Raw genomic sequence first — 17,049 nt, forward strand, 5'->3', positions numbered from 1 at the left:
TGTCAAATTGTCGTTCGGCACCTTGTATCCCAGATAACCTCGGGAAGAACCGGTGCTGAAACGCAGAGACAGCCATGATGAATTGACCGCTGATAGCGGGAGGGGGCTGAGGCCATCAGAGAGAGAAAGAAGCAGACAGAGAGAGGCAAAAAGGAAGGGCACAGCAGCGAGATGACCACCACGCGCGACTGTGAATGTGTTTCTGGAGGCAAGCTTGGCTAGATGATCGGGCATGATACATGTCGACAGGCTGGAGCTACCACTGACTTTGTGATGTAGTGACTTTGAGGGCCGTAATGAAACCGAAGAGAGACTGAGCAAAAGCCTCCTTTGCAATAAGTGCCTTGAACTCTGCGTGGCAGGCACGGCGGGATCGCCGTCGCACCCGCTGCCAGACAGACGAACAGAGGGGACCCCGAGACGTGGAGAATGAGAAGGGTGATGCAAGTCGTGGCTCGTTCTACTCTTCGAAGGAGCGTTAGGAAGGGAAGAAGCACACAACTTCATCGCAAAGCACGAACAAAGGAGACCAAGGGAATTAAATGTCTAGTGGCTTAATCTGAATGCAACCTCGAATTCGGAGACTATCCGCTAATCCTAGCCGGCCACACCAGTAGTACCTTTAGATACTGTTATGATTTTCACCTCTGAGTGTGCCCGGATAATTATTTCGCAGTGTCAATACTGCTGGCACCTTGAGAAGAGTGCCGACATGGCAGGGAAAACCACACCGCGAATTTTACTGTTTGCCGCTTGTTTTGACGCTCCTTTCTATGTTACAGCTGCGAGGTTCATCTGCAGTGTTGACAATCCTAAGACTTGTTCTACGGTAGGCCGAGGATAAAACTGGAAAGCGCCTTTTTGGTGCCATGTGAATGTGTTGACAGACAATAACCTTGCTGTAGTATACATGGTTGGTGACACAACCAGAGAGTCAACACCAAATAGTCACGGGGCAAACGGTCTTCCCAAGACGTTCTGAGGCAGCTAATGCCGAGGACTCGAAAGAAATAGCAGATACTCAGAGAAACGGGTTTGCTCAGCGGTAGCTCCATTTCGAGCACACTAGCGAGGTACAAGATTAAGGCCTGCATTTTTGCAGTGACGAACAGAAGGCGTTGTTCAATGCTTCACGAAAGGTGCTCATTCCCGTACCAGACACGTAGGCGCAATTTATACTTGAATGGGCTCGATATAATTTTTGGCGGCACACGCAGATCAATCACCTCGATTATAGGCTCATTTCTGCATCTATTATCGTGTTTCATCACACACCTTCCTGTCAGGAACAGAATCGCACATACGTATGTCGCTTCCCATGTATACATTTGTCATGACTTACGTGGGGCCAGGTCTGAAGGGACTCGGTTTATCGATGTGCACGGCTCCATATCGTGTACGGTGAAGGCGGCGGATGCTCAGAAAAAAAGTATATAACCCATCTCTGACGGATGAGTTCGAGTCCTTAGCGCACGCGTGGCGTCACATACTCCCAGGCGTGGAGCTCTGACCTCAACGTAAACACACTGTCCACAAGTCGGTAGGGGCATCTGCGCCCCTACAACGACTTCACAAACATGGCTGCCATGACGGCTACACCAGAGGCTGCAATCACTGCTGTTGGAGCGGGTGCTGCATATGAAGCAGCGCTGGCGGCCCTGACAGTCACCAGAACCTGGCAGCTCGTCGGTGTCGCAGTCTGCGTCTGAGGTTCATCCTTTGCTGTCAACCTATCATCATTTTGTTCTCCGTTTTGCGAAGTTTTCGTCTTGGGGACGCAGCCCACAAGGAGCCGCTGTTCTGTTTCAGGAAAGTCCGTCTCCGGGATTGTCAGCTTTGCTGAACCCGTTTGGGACTCTGTATCCCACCAGCTGGTCGAAAATGTTGGAAGAATATCAACAAATGCCTTCTTCGTGCATGCTTCCAGGTCTGTACTGTCAGAGATGCAGTAGTCAGTTGTATAGCTTGTAGGGGTGAGGGAACCCTCGGTTCCACACTGAATAGTGAGCGTATTGTTCTCTGTTGACATATCCACCTCCAAGGGTTTAGGGTTGCTGTTTTTGCCGTACGCACAGGTGACAACGTTGTGGTCTCCAACAGAAGAAGCTCTCGCTTCCACATTTACAGTGAGCTTGCACGCTGCGTTGTTGTTCGGTGACTTGCCAGAGGTAGTGGATTGGCACCCGACGACGAACGCCTTGTCGGTTAAAGGAAGGTCTCCCGCGTCCAGCTCCAACGCCCACTTTTGCCCCTTGGTGTTCCTTTCTGACTGTTGGGATTCCGTCCATTGAATAGTGCGCGTTGTCCCAAGCACTTCTTTCAGCGTGACCTCTTTGGTGGCTGGTGCGCTGTTCCCAAACTTACATGTGGACGAATTGCTGGTCTGCTTTGGATCACACACGTGTTGCGTCAGATTTTCCGGTACGGTCGATATGCTTGCACTGCTGGCACCGGAACACTGCAAAGTGGCTATCATACTTGCGCTTGATAGCGTCAGCCTACCAGCAGCTGGGGCGGTATCTTGTGTCGCTGGCGCAGGCAATTCACACATCGCATCTGTGCCCTTGACTGTAAGCCTGGCAAGCGCCACCGCTTGCTGCTGTAAACTCCGATTCTGAAGTCCTTCACGCAGTTGATCGGGAACAGCCTGTCCACCATAGAGCAATAATACTCCACCGATGCAAACTGCCATCAACTTCCTTGTCTTCGTCGTTAAGCGTACATGCAGTCGCTGAATGTTCCCTGTCCTCGCCATTTTGACACGCGTGTGACCCAAGTGCCGGGAACGCAGTCGGAGAAGAAACCAGAAGAATAGAATTCAGCGAAAGGTGTAGCGTGCCTGCCAACTTAGGCGTTTATCATCCACTTCCTCCAAAGGAAAATAAGTCAACAATCATACACGCCTTAACTGTTGGAGTACCTGCACTATGACTTATGGTACCCATAAGAGGCTCATCGCTGTGAAGACGCGCGTGTTACGAAAAAAGCGCAGGGGTGACCCCCACCCACGTTGTCGCCCTCATCCAAAATCCCGAGCGATCCTGCAGCGTAGTAGACTCCCCATAAGGCACTTTTCGACATCACGAGCTATTCGTAATTTTCACAGCAGCACATATGCATATTCTCCTCTTCTTCTCCGGCGTGTGATCCCTCTGCTTCGCAAGAGCAGCATCGTCGGGAGCCAGCGTGGTATCTTGGCGCAGAGTATTCTCTCTCCGAAGAAGGAAGAACACTGCAGAGAGATATCTGGAGGTTGTCCGAAGACGCGGACCAGTCAAAATGCAAAAATACTGGGTAAGCGAGTGACTGAAGTTCGATGGAAGTTTCAAGACAACATAGGAAAACATGTTTGCTTCACAGCGACCGATGAGGAACCTTGCCAAAGCCTTGAGCCAGCAGCCGCTGTTAAGTCCTCTAGGCAATCGTCATCTGAACGTTGACAGCTGAAGTTCGTAGCTGCCCTCTCTTCCTCCTAATTCATTTTTTTGGATTGTTTCCGCTTTTCGAGAATAGGCATAATGGCGACAAGCTGCGAATGGAGCAGTGACGTCGACGGATAAGCCGAAGAGTGGTACGGTGGTGGCGGTGAACACTGGAAGGACAACAACAAAGTGACAGCTTCTGTCTCAGCTTCTCTGCTTTTCTTTGCGCGAAAAGCTCATGCATCGAGTACTTTTCCGGTTGTGCAGTAAGGAGAAGCCACAGGGTCTTTCCCCGTGGCAGCTGGTGAACTCGATCGCTCAATTTGAATTCTGCAGTGACTATCGAGGACCTTCAGACAAGAGAAGCCATAGAGCGTCTAGTTGGCCCAATGAGAGAAATTGAGGAGTCGGGAAGGTGCCGGAGACAGGAAGGCAAAGAAATCGATATAGAAAAACTTAGCTCGTGTGCGATACGAAAGGCAGTGGACCTCTGCGTGTTCTGTGGGTCGTCTGACACAAAGAGCGTAGGAAGCTGGCGGAGAGGAGTGGGTGGCAATCTACACAAAAGCATAGCGAAATGGAGCAGGGAAAGTCGGACATTCGAAGCTGAGCGTTTGTTTTCTCTTCTAGTGAATACCACCGCAGAGACGGGACGGGAACACCTCTCTACATGAGAAATCCTTAGCGGGTCCAGGGAACACCAGATAGCAGCCATACCTGCAAGGCGCAACACATCAGTTTGGTTAGATGTGCCGTGTTGAGCAAAGGGCGCCGTCGCTGGGCCTGTCTCTACCTAACTACACTGCATCAAGTCCAGCCCCCCCGACCACCCCCCCCCCCTAATAAGGCATGTCCGTCGGCTCGTCGACATCGGCATAAAGGAGTAAAATGAGCATGTGCGGTGCAATTCTGGCCAGTTCTCAGCCCTTCGTTTGCCTGCAGGCCCTACTAGTATCGGTCACACATTTCACATGAGGATCCGTTTGCGGCTGCTATGTTGCCGAGCACGAGTCCCTATTCTGCCACAGTCCAAGAGTACACGGAAACACGGATTTTGCACGGCTACACACACACACGTTTACATACCTAGTTGCCTACGACACCAGGCGTGTCAAAAGAAACGATGGCGCTGAATCGATTCTTCATACTCTCTAGGTTGTGAAAATCGACGTGAGTGCCGTTCCAGAAGAGAGAAACGACGACTCATTGGACCAGAAACAACTCTGACTTCTCGAAGAATGTCACTGGCGGCGACGCGACGTAGTAGCTCAGCTACTGAAAAAAACGGGTTCGATTACCGGCAGCTGCCTGCGAGAGTGCTCATCCACTACAGGCTCCGGCTTTCTGTTATCAACTGATGGACTGAAATACATTGTCTCGTATTTCAGCTCCAGACTCCACGCTTTCATCACATCCACGCATAGCGTAACATCCACCGAGTGATACAAGAGAGTCTTTTCTGGTGCCACTGTACCAAGGTGATGGGATACTACGGCTGCGACTTTATCTACCCTTATAGGCTTACCAAACACCTATTACACAACTCAGTAATGAAAACAAATAAGTGCCTGCCCCTAGATACGTTTGCATTTACCCTGCCACACGTGTCGCACAGGCTTTCGCAATCTCGTTGCATGCTGATTTCCACACATCAACACTTGCTGGACAGGAAGGCATGAGCTCCCGGACCACCACAGAAGAACACCTTGGAGAGATGTTGGAAAATGGAGACTGCCCACCACATCAAAATCGCAAAATCTAAGGAGCCACTCCACATCATTGAACTACCGAGCAGACACATTATCACCAGCATGCTTACAAGGAGCCAACAATCAGCCCTGTCACTGCAGCCGCTCCCGAGGCTGCAGCTAACATTTGCATAGTCGGTGATCCATACGAAGCAGAGCTGCTGGACTTGATAGTCACCAGAACGCGGCAACTCGTTGGTGTACCGGTCTCTGCGTCAGTTTGTCCGGTATTCTTGGTGCCTTCCGAAGCAGTCGTTGTCGGGACGCAGCCCAAAAGGATCTGCTGGTCAGCTTCCGGAAAGTCTGTCTGGGGGATTGTCAGCTTAGCAGAGTTACCCGTCGTCGCCCACCAGCTGGTCACGAACGTAGGTAGAATATCCACAAACTTGTGTGCGCAATTTTCCAAGTCTGTGTTCTGTGGATCGCAGTACTCAGCGCTATTTGTTGCAGGTTTCAGCGAACCCTCGGAGCCACAGTCAATGGTCAGGGTGTTCTTCTCTGTTGACATCTCCACCTCCAACGGCTCAGGGTTGCTGTCTTTGCCGTAAGCGCAGGTGACAACGTTGTTGTCTCCAACAGAAGACGCTCTCGCTTCCACATTTACAGTGAGCTTGCACGCGTTTTTACCATTGGATCCCGAATTCGAGCCGCCTTGGCACCCAATGAGGAAGGTTTTCTCCGAAAAAGGAAGGTCTGTTTTCTTCAGTTGCAGCGTCCACATTTCTGTGTTGGGCGGCTTCCTTTCTGTTTGCCGATCCTTTGTCCACTGAGCGTCGGTTGCTACGCCGAGTAACGTGTCCAACGCGACTTCTGCCCCTGCTGAGGTGCTGTCTTCAAATATGCACTGATTTGTTCTTTCACTCTTGTTATTTGGCTGACATACATTCGTCATGTCTGCTGGAATCGATGCTATATTCTCACCGACACATTCCAGGGCAGCTGTCAGATTCTTCTGCGACAGCGTCAAAGAGCCAGTAGCTGCAGCCTGAGCTGTCTGACCACCGTTCTGGTTTAACTCGCATCTGGCGGTTGTGCCCTGGACTGTTAAGATAGGGTTTGTGGCGGCTGAGCGTACTTCCTCCAAACCCCTGTTCTGAAGTCCTTCACGTAGGTGTTCTGCAACGCCCTCTCCGCTGCAAAACAACAAGACTCCACTCATGCAAGCAGCCGTGAACTTGCAGGCCTTTGACCCAAACCCTCCACGCCGTTGCCGCATGCTCCCGGATCTCGGCATGATGATGATAATCGGAACAAGTTAGACGAAACTGGTGAACAGCATAAGCAGTAAAGAAGAGTTCAACGAAGGACACAGCCTACCGACCATTTAATGCGAAAAAATCGCATTCTAATTATGAAAGTGTCGGGCGTCCTCTTCGCCGTCACCCTCTCAGGAGGTCCGTCGCCTCACAAGGCCCGTGAGGATTCTGGGATCCGAGGACGCGCACCCCGGTGAAAGGGGCGAAAAGGTGACCACAGCCACGAGGTCGGCTGCTCCGAACATCACATCTAACGATGAGAAGTAATTATCAAATGGAGCGGAAGCGCAGTGGTCCTTTATTCTCTTTACTTTGTTTCTCTGGCTAAGTCGGTACAAGGAGGTGTGGATGAAGACGAACACCGGCGACCGGCCTTCCGGGTGGCGGTTTCGGTCCCTCACAATGCCCACTTTCGAGTACTATTTCCATTGCACATTTCGTTTGCGGACAGCACGGGAGGTCTGAACGGGTCTCCCAGGACCATGAATACATGAGCGATTGCGTCCTGGCCTCAACAGTAACTCAAGAAGCCACTCCTTCCCTCCTGGACGTTTGGAGACAATAGAATCTCCACTCCGCTCATCGGTTTCATGTGAGCGTTCAATTGGCGTTCTACACTGACGGTTGAGATCATTTGACAGGTGAAAGCGAGCAGTGTTTCGCAGATGTGAAGTCGAAGACACATCGTTAGGGGAAATAGGCGGGTGGCAGGAGACAAGGGTAGCAACGGACGGAGAATTGCTGAGTTAGCAATGGAGTAAAAATATCATAGCGAATATGTATGTTTAACAGCAGGAGGTCGAGTAGCCGCCGCCGGGGCAGCTCCTGCTACACTGACGCTGTTGCAAAAAAGCCTCGCCGGTACGTTGGTATGTAAGGCAGCAACGATCACGATGATACCACAGAGCCTGGCAAAAGTGTGTGATCCGACGCGAAAAGGAGAAAGAGGAATGCAAATTCGCTGGCACCGCCTCCGATGGCAAAGAAATCGCGCTGAAAGACTTGCTTGGAACAGACCGCGAGGTTACGTGGACACACAAGCAACCAACGTCAGGAAACACAGAAACGTGGACATTGCAGCTGGAGGATGCTGACATTCCTGTGACCGACAAGAGCTTCCTTGTTGGGTGTCAAGACACCATTCCCCCCTCTCGACAAACTAATAAGGTATGCAAGGTCACGGTGAACGTCGAAGCGAGAGCTTCTTCTGTTGGGGATAGGAACGTCGTTACTTGCGCGTACGGCAAAGCCAGCAACCCTGCGCCCCGGAAGGTTGAGATGACGACAGAGAATAACACCCTCACTCTTCAATGTGGCTCCGAGGGTATTCTTCATCCGACTACATATGCAACTCACCACTGCGACGCTCAGGAAGCAGACTTGAAGAAGTGCAACGAGAAGGACTACGTAGGTATTCTTCCCAGCTTTGTGGAGAGCTGGTGGACAAATGCGGACGCGGAGAGTCCCGCTACGCTGACGATCCCGGAGACTGAGTTTCCGGACTCAGACCAGCAATTCCGATTGAGTTGTGTTCCCAACAAGACAGATTCTTCGGGATCTGGTGATACACCGAAGACTAGCAAGGGTGGGGCAAACGACGGCTCACAGACGGTTGTGACTACGTCGAATTGCAATGTGGTTGTGACTGTGAAGTCAGGAAGCTCTGCATCGTCAACTAGTCAAATGGTAGCTACAGTCTCTGGTGCGGTTGCTTTGTTAGGGCTCCTGGTGGGCTCCTTGTAATCGTTGTGATGATGTGTCGTGTTGGGCGTTCCAGGCATCACGGCGCTATCTCGATTTCAGCAACTGTTCAGCGTTTCCTGCCGAGCCTGTTTTCACAATTTCCACTTGTGTCCGGTGGGTTTCTCCCATCTCGAATAACCCTTGTAGCCTCGTCTAGCGAAATCACAAGGATATGCAGGTCGGTACATTTGATGTTTTGGCTGTCCTGGGGCCACGGATCGCAGTTCGAAAGTACACACATCAAGAGAGGCACTAATTGCGTGGGGCTGTGCCTTTCGGCGACTTGCGAGCGGGACATGCCACGCCACTACCCGAAGATGCAGCTTTGTGCTCGTTGGTACCCCCGCTGTTCCGTTTGTGCCGAAATAAAATGTATCAGGACTCTTCGTAGAAATGGTCCGCGGATTTGGATGTGACGACACAATGGGCGCCGTTGTTCGAAACACCAGGCAATCCAGTTGTTATCATGACTTTGCAAGACCAGGCCTTTGGTTTTGTCCTCACAAACAATGCCGGAGGGGGGGCTTTAGTCAGCGTCATTCTTTTTGAGTTTTCTCTGCTTTTTCGAGTCACCGCCTTCCACAAATTTGGTGCTGTGAAGATTTATTTCAGGAGTGGCGATTTGAGGAGTCGCTCCTTACGGGACCGCATAAAGAGACGAGCTCAGGTGAAGTGGAACCAAGGGTGTTTCACTCGTCTCATTCTTTCACATTTCTACGAAGAGGGGCTGGCCCATGAGTGTTTCAGTCTACGATAGAACGGATCAACTGATTCTCCGCAGTCTGTTGGAATGCACGGTGAGGCGTCGACGTCGTCCTCAGAACTAGCGCTCAGGAGGTAAAAACGGGCGGCATGGTTTTCTGTGACAACGTCCTGACTCCCCTCATACCGTGTGTAATGTGTGTACTGCAAATTCGATACCCCCATTGTGGAATCGGGATGCTGGACACTCTTCAGCAAACTATTCGCGTCACCGCGGAGTGCCCACGTTCCTCGTTCCTTTGCCTTTTTCGGCTTCTGTGACTCTAAGCTTCGCGAGTACTTTTCTCGCTCCGTACAACAATGCTCTCCAGGCAGCGACTACAATAGAGAGTTTGCGTCTGTTCTTAAATATTATGTGTCCGGGTAGACCGCGGTGCGGGTATCGCACAGTCTCGCTGGCAACAGCGACACTTTGATACCATCCACATTTATTCTCTGCATGGTGCGTAGCTTCCAGAACACACACACACACAGCCACATTGTTTTTCTCCGTATCCTCTCATTATCGTTGTTCCTCCCTGTAATGTCCCTTTCTGCATCTTTCGTACATGCTACACCAGTGCAATCAGTCCGCGACAGGTTTCAGAGCATACTGGCCTCCGAAGGTGGACGCAAAAAAAAGGAGTGTTTTTACTCTCGAGTGGTCAGGCTGTCGCAGATCAAGTGCATGAAGGTCTTCAGGGAAGAAATTTGCAGCAGGTGCCCAGTACAACTGTTCCACCAGTAATCACAAATTCTCTCGCCAAATGCGAATTCCGGCAGCCGCCAAAGCAGGCACTGGGGCCACTGGGACTGAAAGCTTGACGTTGTCGAAAGGAAATCTGACTGCTACTTTGAAGTGTTCTGGAGAAAATCAAAATAATGTCAAGCTATCCACAATACTGACGGGTATCGGAACAAACGTGTGTGATCCAAGCCAGCAAGGCGACGAAGGTGACGAATGCAAGCTTGCAGCAAGCACAGTAAGCTGCAAAGAAATAGAGTTGCAAGACCTCCTGAGGACAAGCCGCGAGATCCAGTGGACACAAAAAGAAACAGACTCAGAGTCGTGAGGCCCAGACCAGCACAGAGTGGAGCTTGGAGCTACTGGAGTCAGACCTGCCTGTTTCCGACAAAACCTTCGTCGGGTGCCAGCAGAAAAAAGAGGCACAGCCTACCACCGCGTCCACATGTACTGTAACAGTAAACGTCGAAGCCAGAGCTTCTTCTGTTGGGAAGAATAACGTTGTCACCTGCGCTTACGGCAAAAACAGCAACCCTAAGCCCTTACGGCAAAAACAGCAACCCTAAGCCCTTAGAGGTGGAGATGTCAACAGAGAAACCACCCTGACCATTGACTGTGGTTCGGAAGGTTCGCTGTATCCTACGACAGAGAGCACTGAATACTGCGATCCACATACCACAGACTTGAAGAACTGCACAAAAAAGTTAGAAGGCGTTCTTCCTACATTTGTACCAAGCTGGTGGACAAAGGAAACTACAGGCAATGCTGCTACGCTAGCAATCCCCCATACGGACTTTCCGGAAGAACAACAGCAATTCCGTTTGGGCTGCGTGCACAAGAAACTCGATGCAACCACACCCCAACATGAAAACAAATCTCCGAAGGAGGAGGTTTCTGAAGAGACGGGTACGGCTTCATTAACCTGCAATGTGATTGTGACCGTCAACGCAGCTAACTCGACATCGCCTGCATCGCCAACTGTGCAGATGATAGCAGCAGCCGCCGTGACGGGGCTCCTTGTTGGTTCCTTGGAAGGATTCTGGTGTTCCTAGAGACTTCTAGATACATCAGTTTGTTTCTGCTGCCGGTTAGCTTCATGGATTTGCGACCACTCTGCATGTCCCGATCACTTGAACGCAACTCGGCGACGTTTTACTTCTGTTTTAAAAGGAGGATCTTGCCGACGTAATGCCTTAGTCGGGGTACAACGATATGTTGAAAGTTTGAACTCTACCGTCGCAGGTCACCGGGAGACTGCACGTGCATACAGAACCGTTCCCATTTGTGGTCAGCACGAGAGAGATTATAATTCCTGTATGCAGATGTCTCAGATATTCTACATGACCATGCCACGTAGCACACGCAAGACTCGTATCGCGCATATACTGGTGGAGACTTCCTCTGGGACATGAAACATGCGAACTAGAGCACCTGTGCACATTTCGAGAAAAGGGCAGACCAACGCACCCGGTCCCTGTCGGTTTTTCAGTGCAATTTGGCTGTGGACGAAAGATTTCATCGTTCATTGGCCGGAGGCGCACACAGACCTGACACCTGCTCTCAAAAGACACGTGTGTCAAGGTCTTAGTGAGTTGTTGAGTATCTGCGGTGGACACGACCGTCGCGTGAGTCACAGGAAAGGCCAACAAGGAGCTTTTTATTGGCCTTCTTCGTTCATCTTCGTCGAGGTGGACTGGCCACTTTTCACGTGCTCACCCCACGAATGGGATGATGCTGTGAATCCGTCAGGTGGTGTATGTAGACAGCAGGTGTTCGTTTCCCGGAAACATGGAAGTGGCGGTACACTACTCCACTCCCGTGCTGCATTCTGTCTCGAGAACAGTCTACGAATGTGCCTTTCCGAAGACTGTCTCCATCCGGTTTGCCACTTTCCACAGTCTCAAACTTCGGGCGGTTACTTGCCAGCTGGTAAAGATTTTGTCTCTCTTCTCGTGCGACAGGGACCACCAAAAAGACGCTAAGATATTCACTACATGTCTGTCTATGTGTTTGCTTCTGTCACTCGCTTTCTCCACACTTCACCCTTTGTTCGCTTAGAGGCTCTCTATGTCTCTCCCGTGACATCAACCGCTCCTGCAAGCACAGACTGGAGTGCAGCCTTCGCAAAAGATTCAAGTCACCGGTACGGTTCACATGAGGTCTCGTCGGTCAACTGCCCCTGCGGTTCTTCACCGTACCGACAGGGAATCCCTCATTTCGTCTCCCCCGCAAAACTCGGTATCGCTGTAGTCCGTTCGTCCCTGAACTGACAGGCGCGAGTGAATGGGGAAATGCGCCAGAGATCTTCGAAAGAATCAATTCCAGGGAAACCAGGAGACACCGCTTGAACGTGCTCAAGAGGGCCGCGAAGGGACAAACGCCAGGACCCAGCTCAGGACCAACGGCGCTCTTGGACGCCTGCCTTGAAAAGCTAAGCGAAGACTGGAAATAGCAAACACAGCGTCCCTGCTCTTCCCCCCTGCTCTTCTCCCTCATCTTCGCTCTCTCACTCTGTTGAAACTGAGTGACCATAATCAAGTACAGGGTACCGGGATGTTTTTTCAGAAATAGAGGCACCAGCCAGAAGAGAGGTGGTCGGGGAAGCGCATGTCACTTCATCCGTTTATCCGAAAAGAAGTAAAATCGACACCATAGACGTAAGGAGGTTCCATCTGTAGCCTTTCCTGTCACCTCGGTCTCTCATAGAATGAATGATATACACCGCGCAGGTACAGCGGCGGTAGGTCGAAAAGTGGGGGCACCAAGAGAGACGAGCAGAAAAAGGCAGCACCGCAACTCAGGACACTCAACAGAGTGATAGAGAAAAGGAAATTCAGCGAGGAAAAGGGACTGTAAAGGGACCAGGGAGCACCCGCGGAACAGGATGAAGACTTCCCGAGAGCACAACATACAGACGGAGAGAGGAAATGGGAAAAAGGAAGAGACAGTTGTTCTGCTCTGGAAAGACAACAAAGCATCAATGTATTCGACACTTCTTCGTCTATCCTCTCCGTTTCGGTGGTCTCTCTTTAAATCTTCAACGTGCCGAAGCGACACCGAACGAAAAGAAATATCTACCCACCCGCACCATCCCACATGTTCCAGTTGTTCTCCAAACAAGCGACATTAGCAAGAAAAGGGGGAGGAAAATGCAACAGAACAGCAACTTAGCGCAGCTTTCTTCGGTCTCTCTCATTCTTCGTCTTCCTCTGCAGGGGTCCACACGCGTACAGTTCGATCCATGGAGGAAGACAGCAGCATCGCGGCACCTTCTCCGATCCTGAACACAGCATAACGTAAAAATATCGGAGCGGTAACACGTGTTCTCGTATTCCTCAAATTGCCTCCCTTCCCGCTCAAGTTCATCTCTCTTCAGAAAAAGTGGATGTGGAATCTCTGCCATCTGCTTGTGCACGTCTAACACACAGCAGCAATCGTAACGAGCAATGGAGTCGCAGCGTGATACTAAGAACAACCACACCGACAAGAGGAAAAGGAGAGGAGACAGAGCCAGTTTTTACGTCGTCTCCCTTTTCCCTTTCACACCGTTACTTTCACAGCCTAAACATGCATAACATCTGTTGAACCGACAAGAGTCACGACGTGGGCGGAGACAGTTCCGGTTTCGGAAACGTCGGGACACCTTCTTTTCCCTCTTGACACAGCGGCAACGGAGGCGAATCGACACCACACCACAGAAAAGCACTTATGGAGGCCTCATATGCGCTACACGGAAGACGACTTCACACACTCTTCTTCTCGAACTCTTCTACCACTTCCCGCCAGGTTGACTTACTTGACATCTGTCACCTTGTCGGTGTGATCCAGGAGATTAATGACATTGGCCGCCGCAGCTCTGGCTTCGAAATGGTAGAGAGCAATAGCATTATTAGTCGCCCCGCATGCAATGTACTGCCCACTCTTGTCGAAAGTGACGCACGCGGCTTCTAGTTTCTGTTTATCGCCCTCTCCGGGATTCGCCTCGTTCATGTCGATGGTTTGGAACGAGAGAGACTTTCTTAGATCCCACAAGCGAACCTGAAAACCAAACAGCAAGAGTCACAGGGAAGGGAAGTGGAAAACACTTGAAGCTGTCTTCCTTTGCTCATGGCACAAACGGAGAGACCGCGGGGTTCAAAGCGGAGGACGACCCCGCCACAAAAACACACCTTGTATTGTTTGACGGGTTCTTTCCCTGCCTACCCCCATCTCTTCCACTACTGTAGACATAGCGAAGATCACAGAAAACGCTCAGATCTAATTCCCTTCTCCGTCCTGATTCGTTGTTCCCGGAAAGCAGAAAAACGTTCGGGAAACTACGCCCGCTCTCTCGTTCGCGTACTGTTCCATCGCTGCTAGCAGTCGCGAGGTAATAGCCGTTTTCAGAGAAGGCGAGTTGATTGATGGGGCCGCCATGCCCCTTCAGCGCAGCGCGATACGCCAAGCCCTTCATGTCCCAGATGTGCACGCTGCCGTCGACGCCTCCTCCTCCAAGAATCATGCCATCGGGGTGGAAAGAAACGCACTTGTACTGCGAAAAATACACAGAACAAGAGAGAGAGCCAGGAAACACGGCCAGCCATGGGCGTAGTCACGGTCCGACGCGTCCCGTTGCATCCCCTGGTGCGCTGAGGACCACGTGCGGCTTTCCCCGCAGATTCTTGACCTCTTTCTCTCGTACGCATGGCCGGTCCTCATCCACAAAGAGAGGAATTCCTCGCTATAAGCATGGCGAAAATACAGCGTAGATCTACCTCGGACCAGAGTTAAAACCCGTCGCGATGTCCGGGCGTTGTCCTGTGCTGCTTCACGAACTATCCACAGAGACTGGAAACATATATTAATTCCCGGGAAATAAAAGCACACATATTTCTACGTATGTAAATACGTATTCGAATAGACACGTATATGATGCGTATACAGACACATAGATACCGCGTGTCTTGGATGACACCCTGCTACAAAGCAGATACATGCTGGTTTGGAAGTTGACAAAAACTAGGAAATTTTTGTGAAAATCGCATTCCGTGAAGTCTCTAGATTTGTCTCGTGGAGACGGCGCATCTTTACTCCCGCATGAAACGCAAGAGACGCTGCTTACCTGGCAAGAGAGGTTTCTTTGCATTTGCAGGCATCTGCCGTCTTGTATGTCGGAGAACGCCCAAGACTTATCTGCCGCGCAGGAAGCGAAGTAATTGCCGAGGGGATGGAGTGAGAGGCAAGTGACTTCGCCGCGATGCTTGCGAATGGTCGCCGCCGTTTTGTACGGGCCGTCGCCGGAGGCTCGCCAAATCCTGAGAATGCGCAGGAGCGAAAGCACAAAAGATGAAAGACACCATGCATGGAAGAAAACAAAAACGCGGCGACTGGACCGGACTCATATGCCGAAGAACAAAGTTCCGCTGTCCATCCCGTCTGTCTCCTCTCTCTCACCTGACGGTCTTATCATCGGACGCCGAGATCACAACGGGCTCCGACACATGCAGCTTCGTGCTCCGAACAGCCTTGGTGTGTCCCGTCAACTTATACAACGTCTTCTGTTTCTCCAGATCGAAGAGAATGACATTGCCGTCGTAGCCCCCGGTCGCCGTGACGGATTTCGGGTTCTTCGGATCGAATTCACAACACAAGACTCCGCGGTCAGCAGACGAATGCAGAGGCAGGCTGTAGATACACTTGAACGAAGCCGCGCGGGAGGCCGGCAGGACGTCGTCGATCTGGCGTTTCTTTCTCGCCACCAGCAGCTGCTTGGCCAGCGCCTGCATCTGCTGGACGAGCTCCTCGGATAAACCTAGAAAGAACGCAAACAGAAGAGCATTTTGCGTGTTCCCCGCAACGGTGGAAAAAAGGCGAAGGCGCTGAAATGAAACGAGAACACGACGCAGGGACGCAACAGAAAGAAAAAGGGTCGCGCCGCTCAGATAGACGCTTCCTGTCGCCATCACCTCCAACCGGGGTAGCGAAAAGGAGAGAAGCAAGGTTCACATCTTGACGAGGAGCGACAACACACACGGGAAACACGAGCAATGCGGGAAAAGAAACACCGAGTTTGGCGTTCGACTCCTTACCGGGTTCTTCATCAGCATCGCCTCCAGCCCCTGACGCCGCAGCCCGCTTCTGCGCCTGAAGCAACTGCTGTTGCAGTGCGTGGACTTGCTGGCGACTTGCGTCTCGCTCTCGAAGAAGACGAGAAATAACTCGGGTTGCTGCATCCTGTTGATACAGAGATTGACTTAGTTGCTGTCGGGCCTATAGAAGATACGAGTGGAGACAGATGAGAACAGCGATGAGAAAAATTGATCTTCTCGCGTCGCTGCTCCCTCACGACTGGTACGAGGCCGAGGTCGTGGTGATCCTGTGGATGGGGAACGCGAGAGAACTTGGTGAATCACGAATGCACCCGTGACGTTCACTCCCTTCTAGGCTAGCGTCCTTTCCCCTCTCTCTCTCGTGTGTGTGGTGTTCTCTGTCTGTCGCCCCTTGGCTCTTTCGTCGTGTCTTCTCTGTATCCTCACCGTTTCGAGGTGTTGTTTGAGAGCAAAGACTTCCGTCATAGTCGCGTCCCATTCACTCTGGAAGAGCGACAGCAACCCAGGAATCGACGCGGCGGTCACAGGTCGAGGGCGCGCCGCCTTCGGACCTACAGAAGAAAGAGACGGTGAAGAAGAAAGGTGAGATGCAGCTAGACGCACACAGCCGCGAAGAGACAGACAACAGAGCGGTACGTCTCAGCGGAGCTTCACGCGCACAGAGAGAAGACGAAGGCAAATTTCCATGTCGGCCACTCTGCGTCGGCCTTACATTTTACATCTGAGAGATCATCTTCACTCAGCGACTGAGAAGTAACTGGGCAGACGCCGCTGGTTTCGAGATGCTTCTTAATCAGACGCTTCTCGTAGATGAGTCCTGTCTTAACGGAGAAAACCGGCTCCTCCGGAATGACGCCGGATATGGCGCAAACGAGAGACGCCATCGCGTGGGCTGAAGCGAAGAACTACAAGAGGAAGGGCGGAAGAGAGGCACAAGAGAGCACGAGGACGAAGACACGCAGAGGAAGGGGGAGCAGCGAGGGGAGCCAAATCAACAGAATTCGAAGGTCTTTTAGGGCGAGAAGACTAGACGTTGTCGGCAGCACGTTCGACGAAAGAGCCAGCCGCTGAGGGGGACGGGGAGGAAGAGGGAGGTGCGGGAGAAAGGCCGGGAGAGGGAGAAGTGGAAAAGGAGGCTTGGACCTCGACGGGGCCGGGAAGGGAAAGGCAGGCCGTGAAGACCCCGTTGATCGGCTGCTTGTTGTCCCCTGTCCACCAACTTTGGAGGAACGCACGGAGACAGAAAGCTCGAAGCAGGACGGGAGAAAGCACGGTGAAAAGAGACAGGAATGACAAACTGTCCGA

The 17,049-nt window shown here is 51.7% G+C and overlaps 3 protein-coding genes across 3 annotated transcripts; all 3 read right to left on the bottom strand.

Annotated features, from left to right (window-relative positions):
* Positions 1-1,558: 1,558 nt before the first annotated feature.
* NCLIV_009990 (srs domain-containing protein) lies at positions 1,559-2,755 on the bottom strand (the record flags this gene model as incomplete). The annotated part of the gene is made up of 1 exon (XM_003880514.1): positions 1,559-2,755. One exon carries the CDS (start codon positions 2,753-2,755, stop codon positions 1,559-1,561), a length of 1,197 nt encoding a protein of 398 aa, XP_003880563.1.
* Positions 2,756-5,237: 2,482 nt separating this feature from the next.
* NCLIV_010000 (srs domain-containing protein) lies at positions 5,238-6,404 on the bottom strand (the record flags this gene model as incomplete). The annotated part of the gene is made up of 1 exon (XM_003880515.1): positions 5,238-6,404. The coding sequence occupies one exon, from the start codon at positions 6,402-6,404 to the stop codon at positions 5,238-5,240; it is 1,167 nt and encodes a 388-aa protein (XP_003880564.1).
* A 6,443-nt stretch (positions 6,405-12,847) lies between these two features.
* Positions 12,848-16,628, bottom strand: NCLIV_010010 (het-R, related; the record flags this gene model as incomplete). Its single annotated transcript, XM_003880516.1, has 8 exons — positions 12,848-12,935; positions 13,452-13,693; positions 13,998-14,186; positions 14,757-14,949; positions 15,089-15,446; positions 15,724-15,904; positions 16,171-16,295; positions 16,457-16,628. 8 exons carry the CDS (start codon positions 16,626-16,628, stop codon positions 12,848-12,850), a joined length of 1,548 nt encoding a protein of 515 aa, XP_003880565.1.
* Positions 16,629-17,049: the final 421 nt, after the last annotated feature.

The sequence above is a fragment of the Neospora caninum genome, chromosome IV (assembly GCF_000208865.1).
Source record: "Neospora caninum Liverpool complete genome, chromosome IV".
Taxonomy (NCBI): domain Eukaryota; phylum Apicomplexa; class Conoidasida; order Eucoccidiorida; family Sarcocystidae; genus Neospora; species Neospora caninum.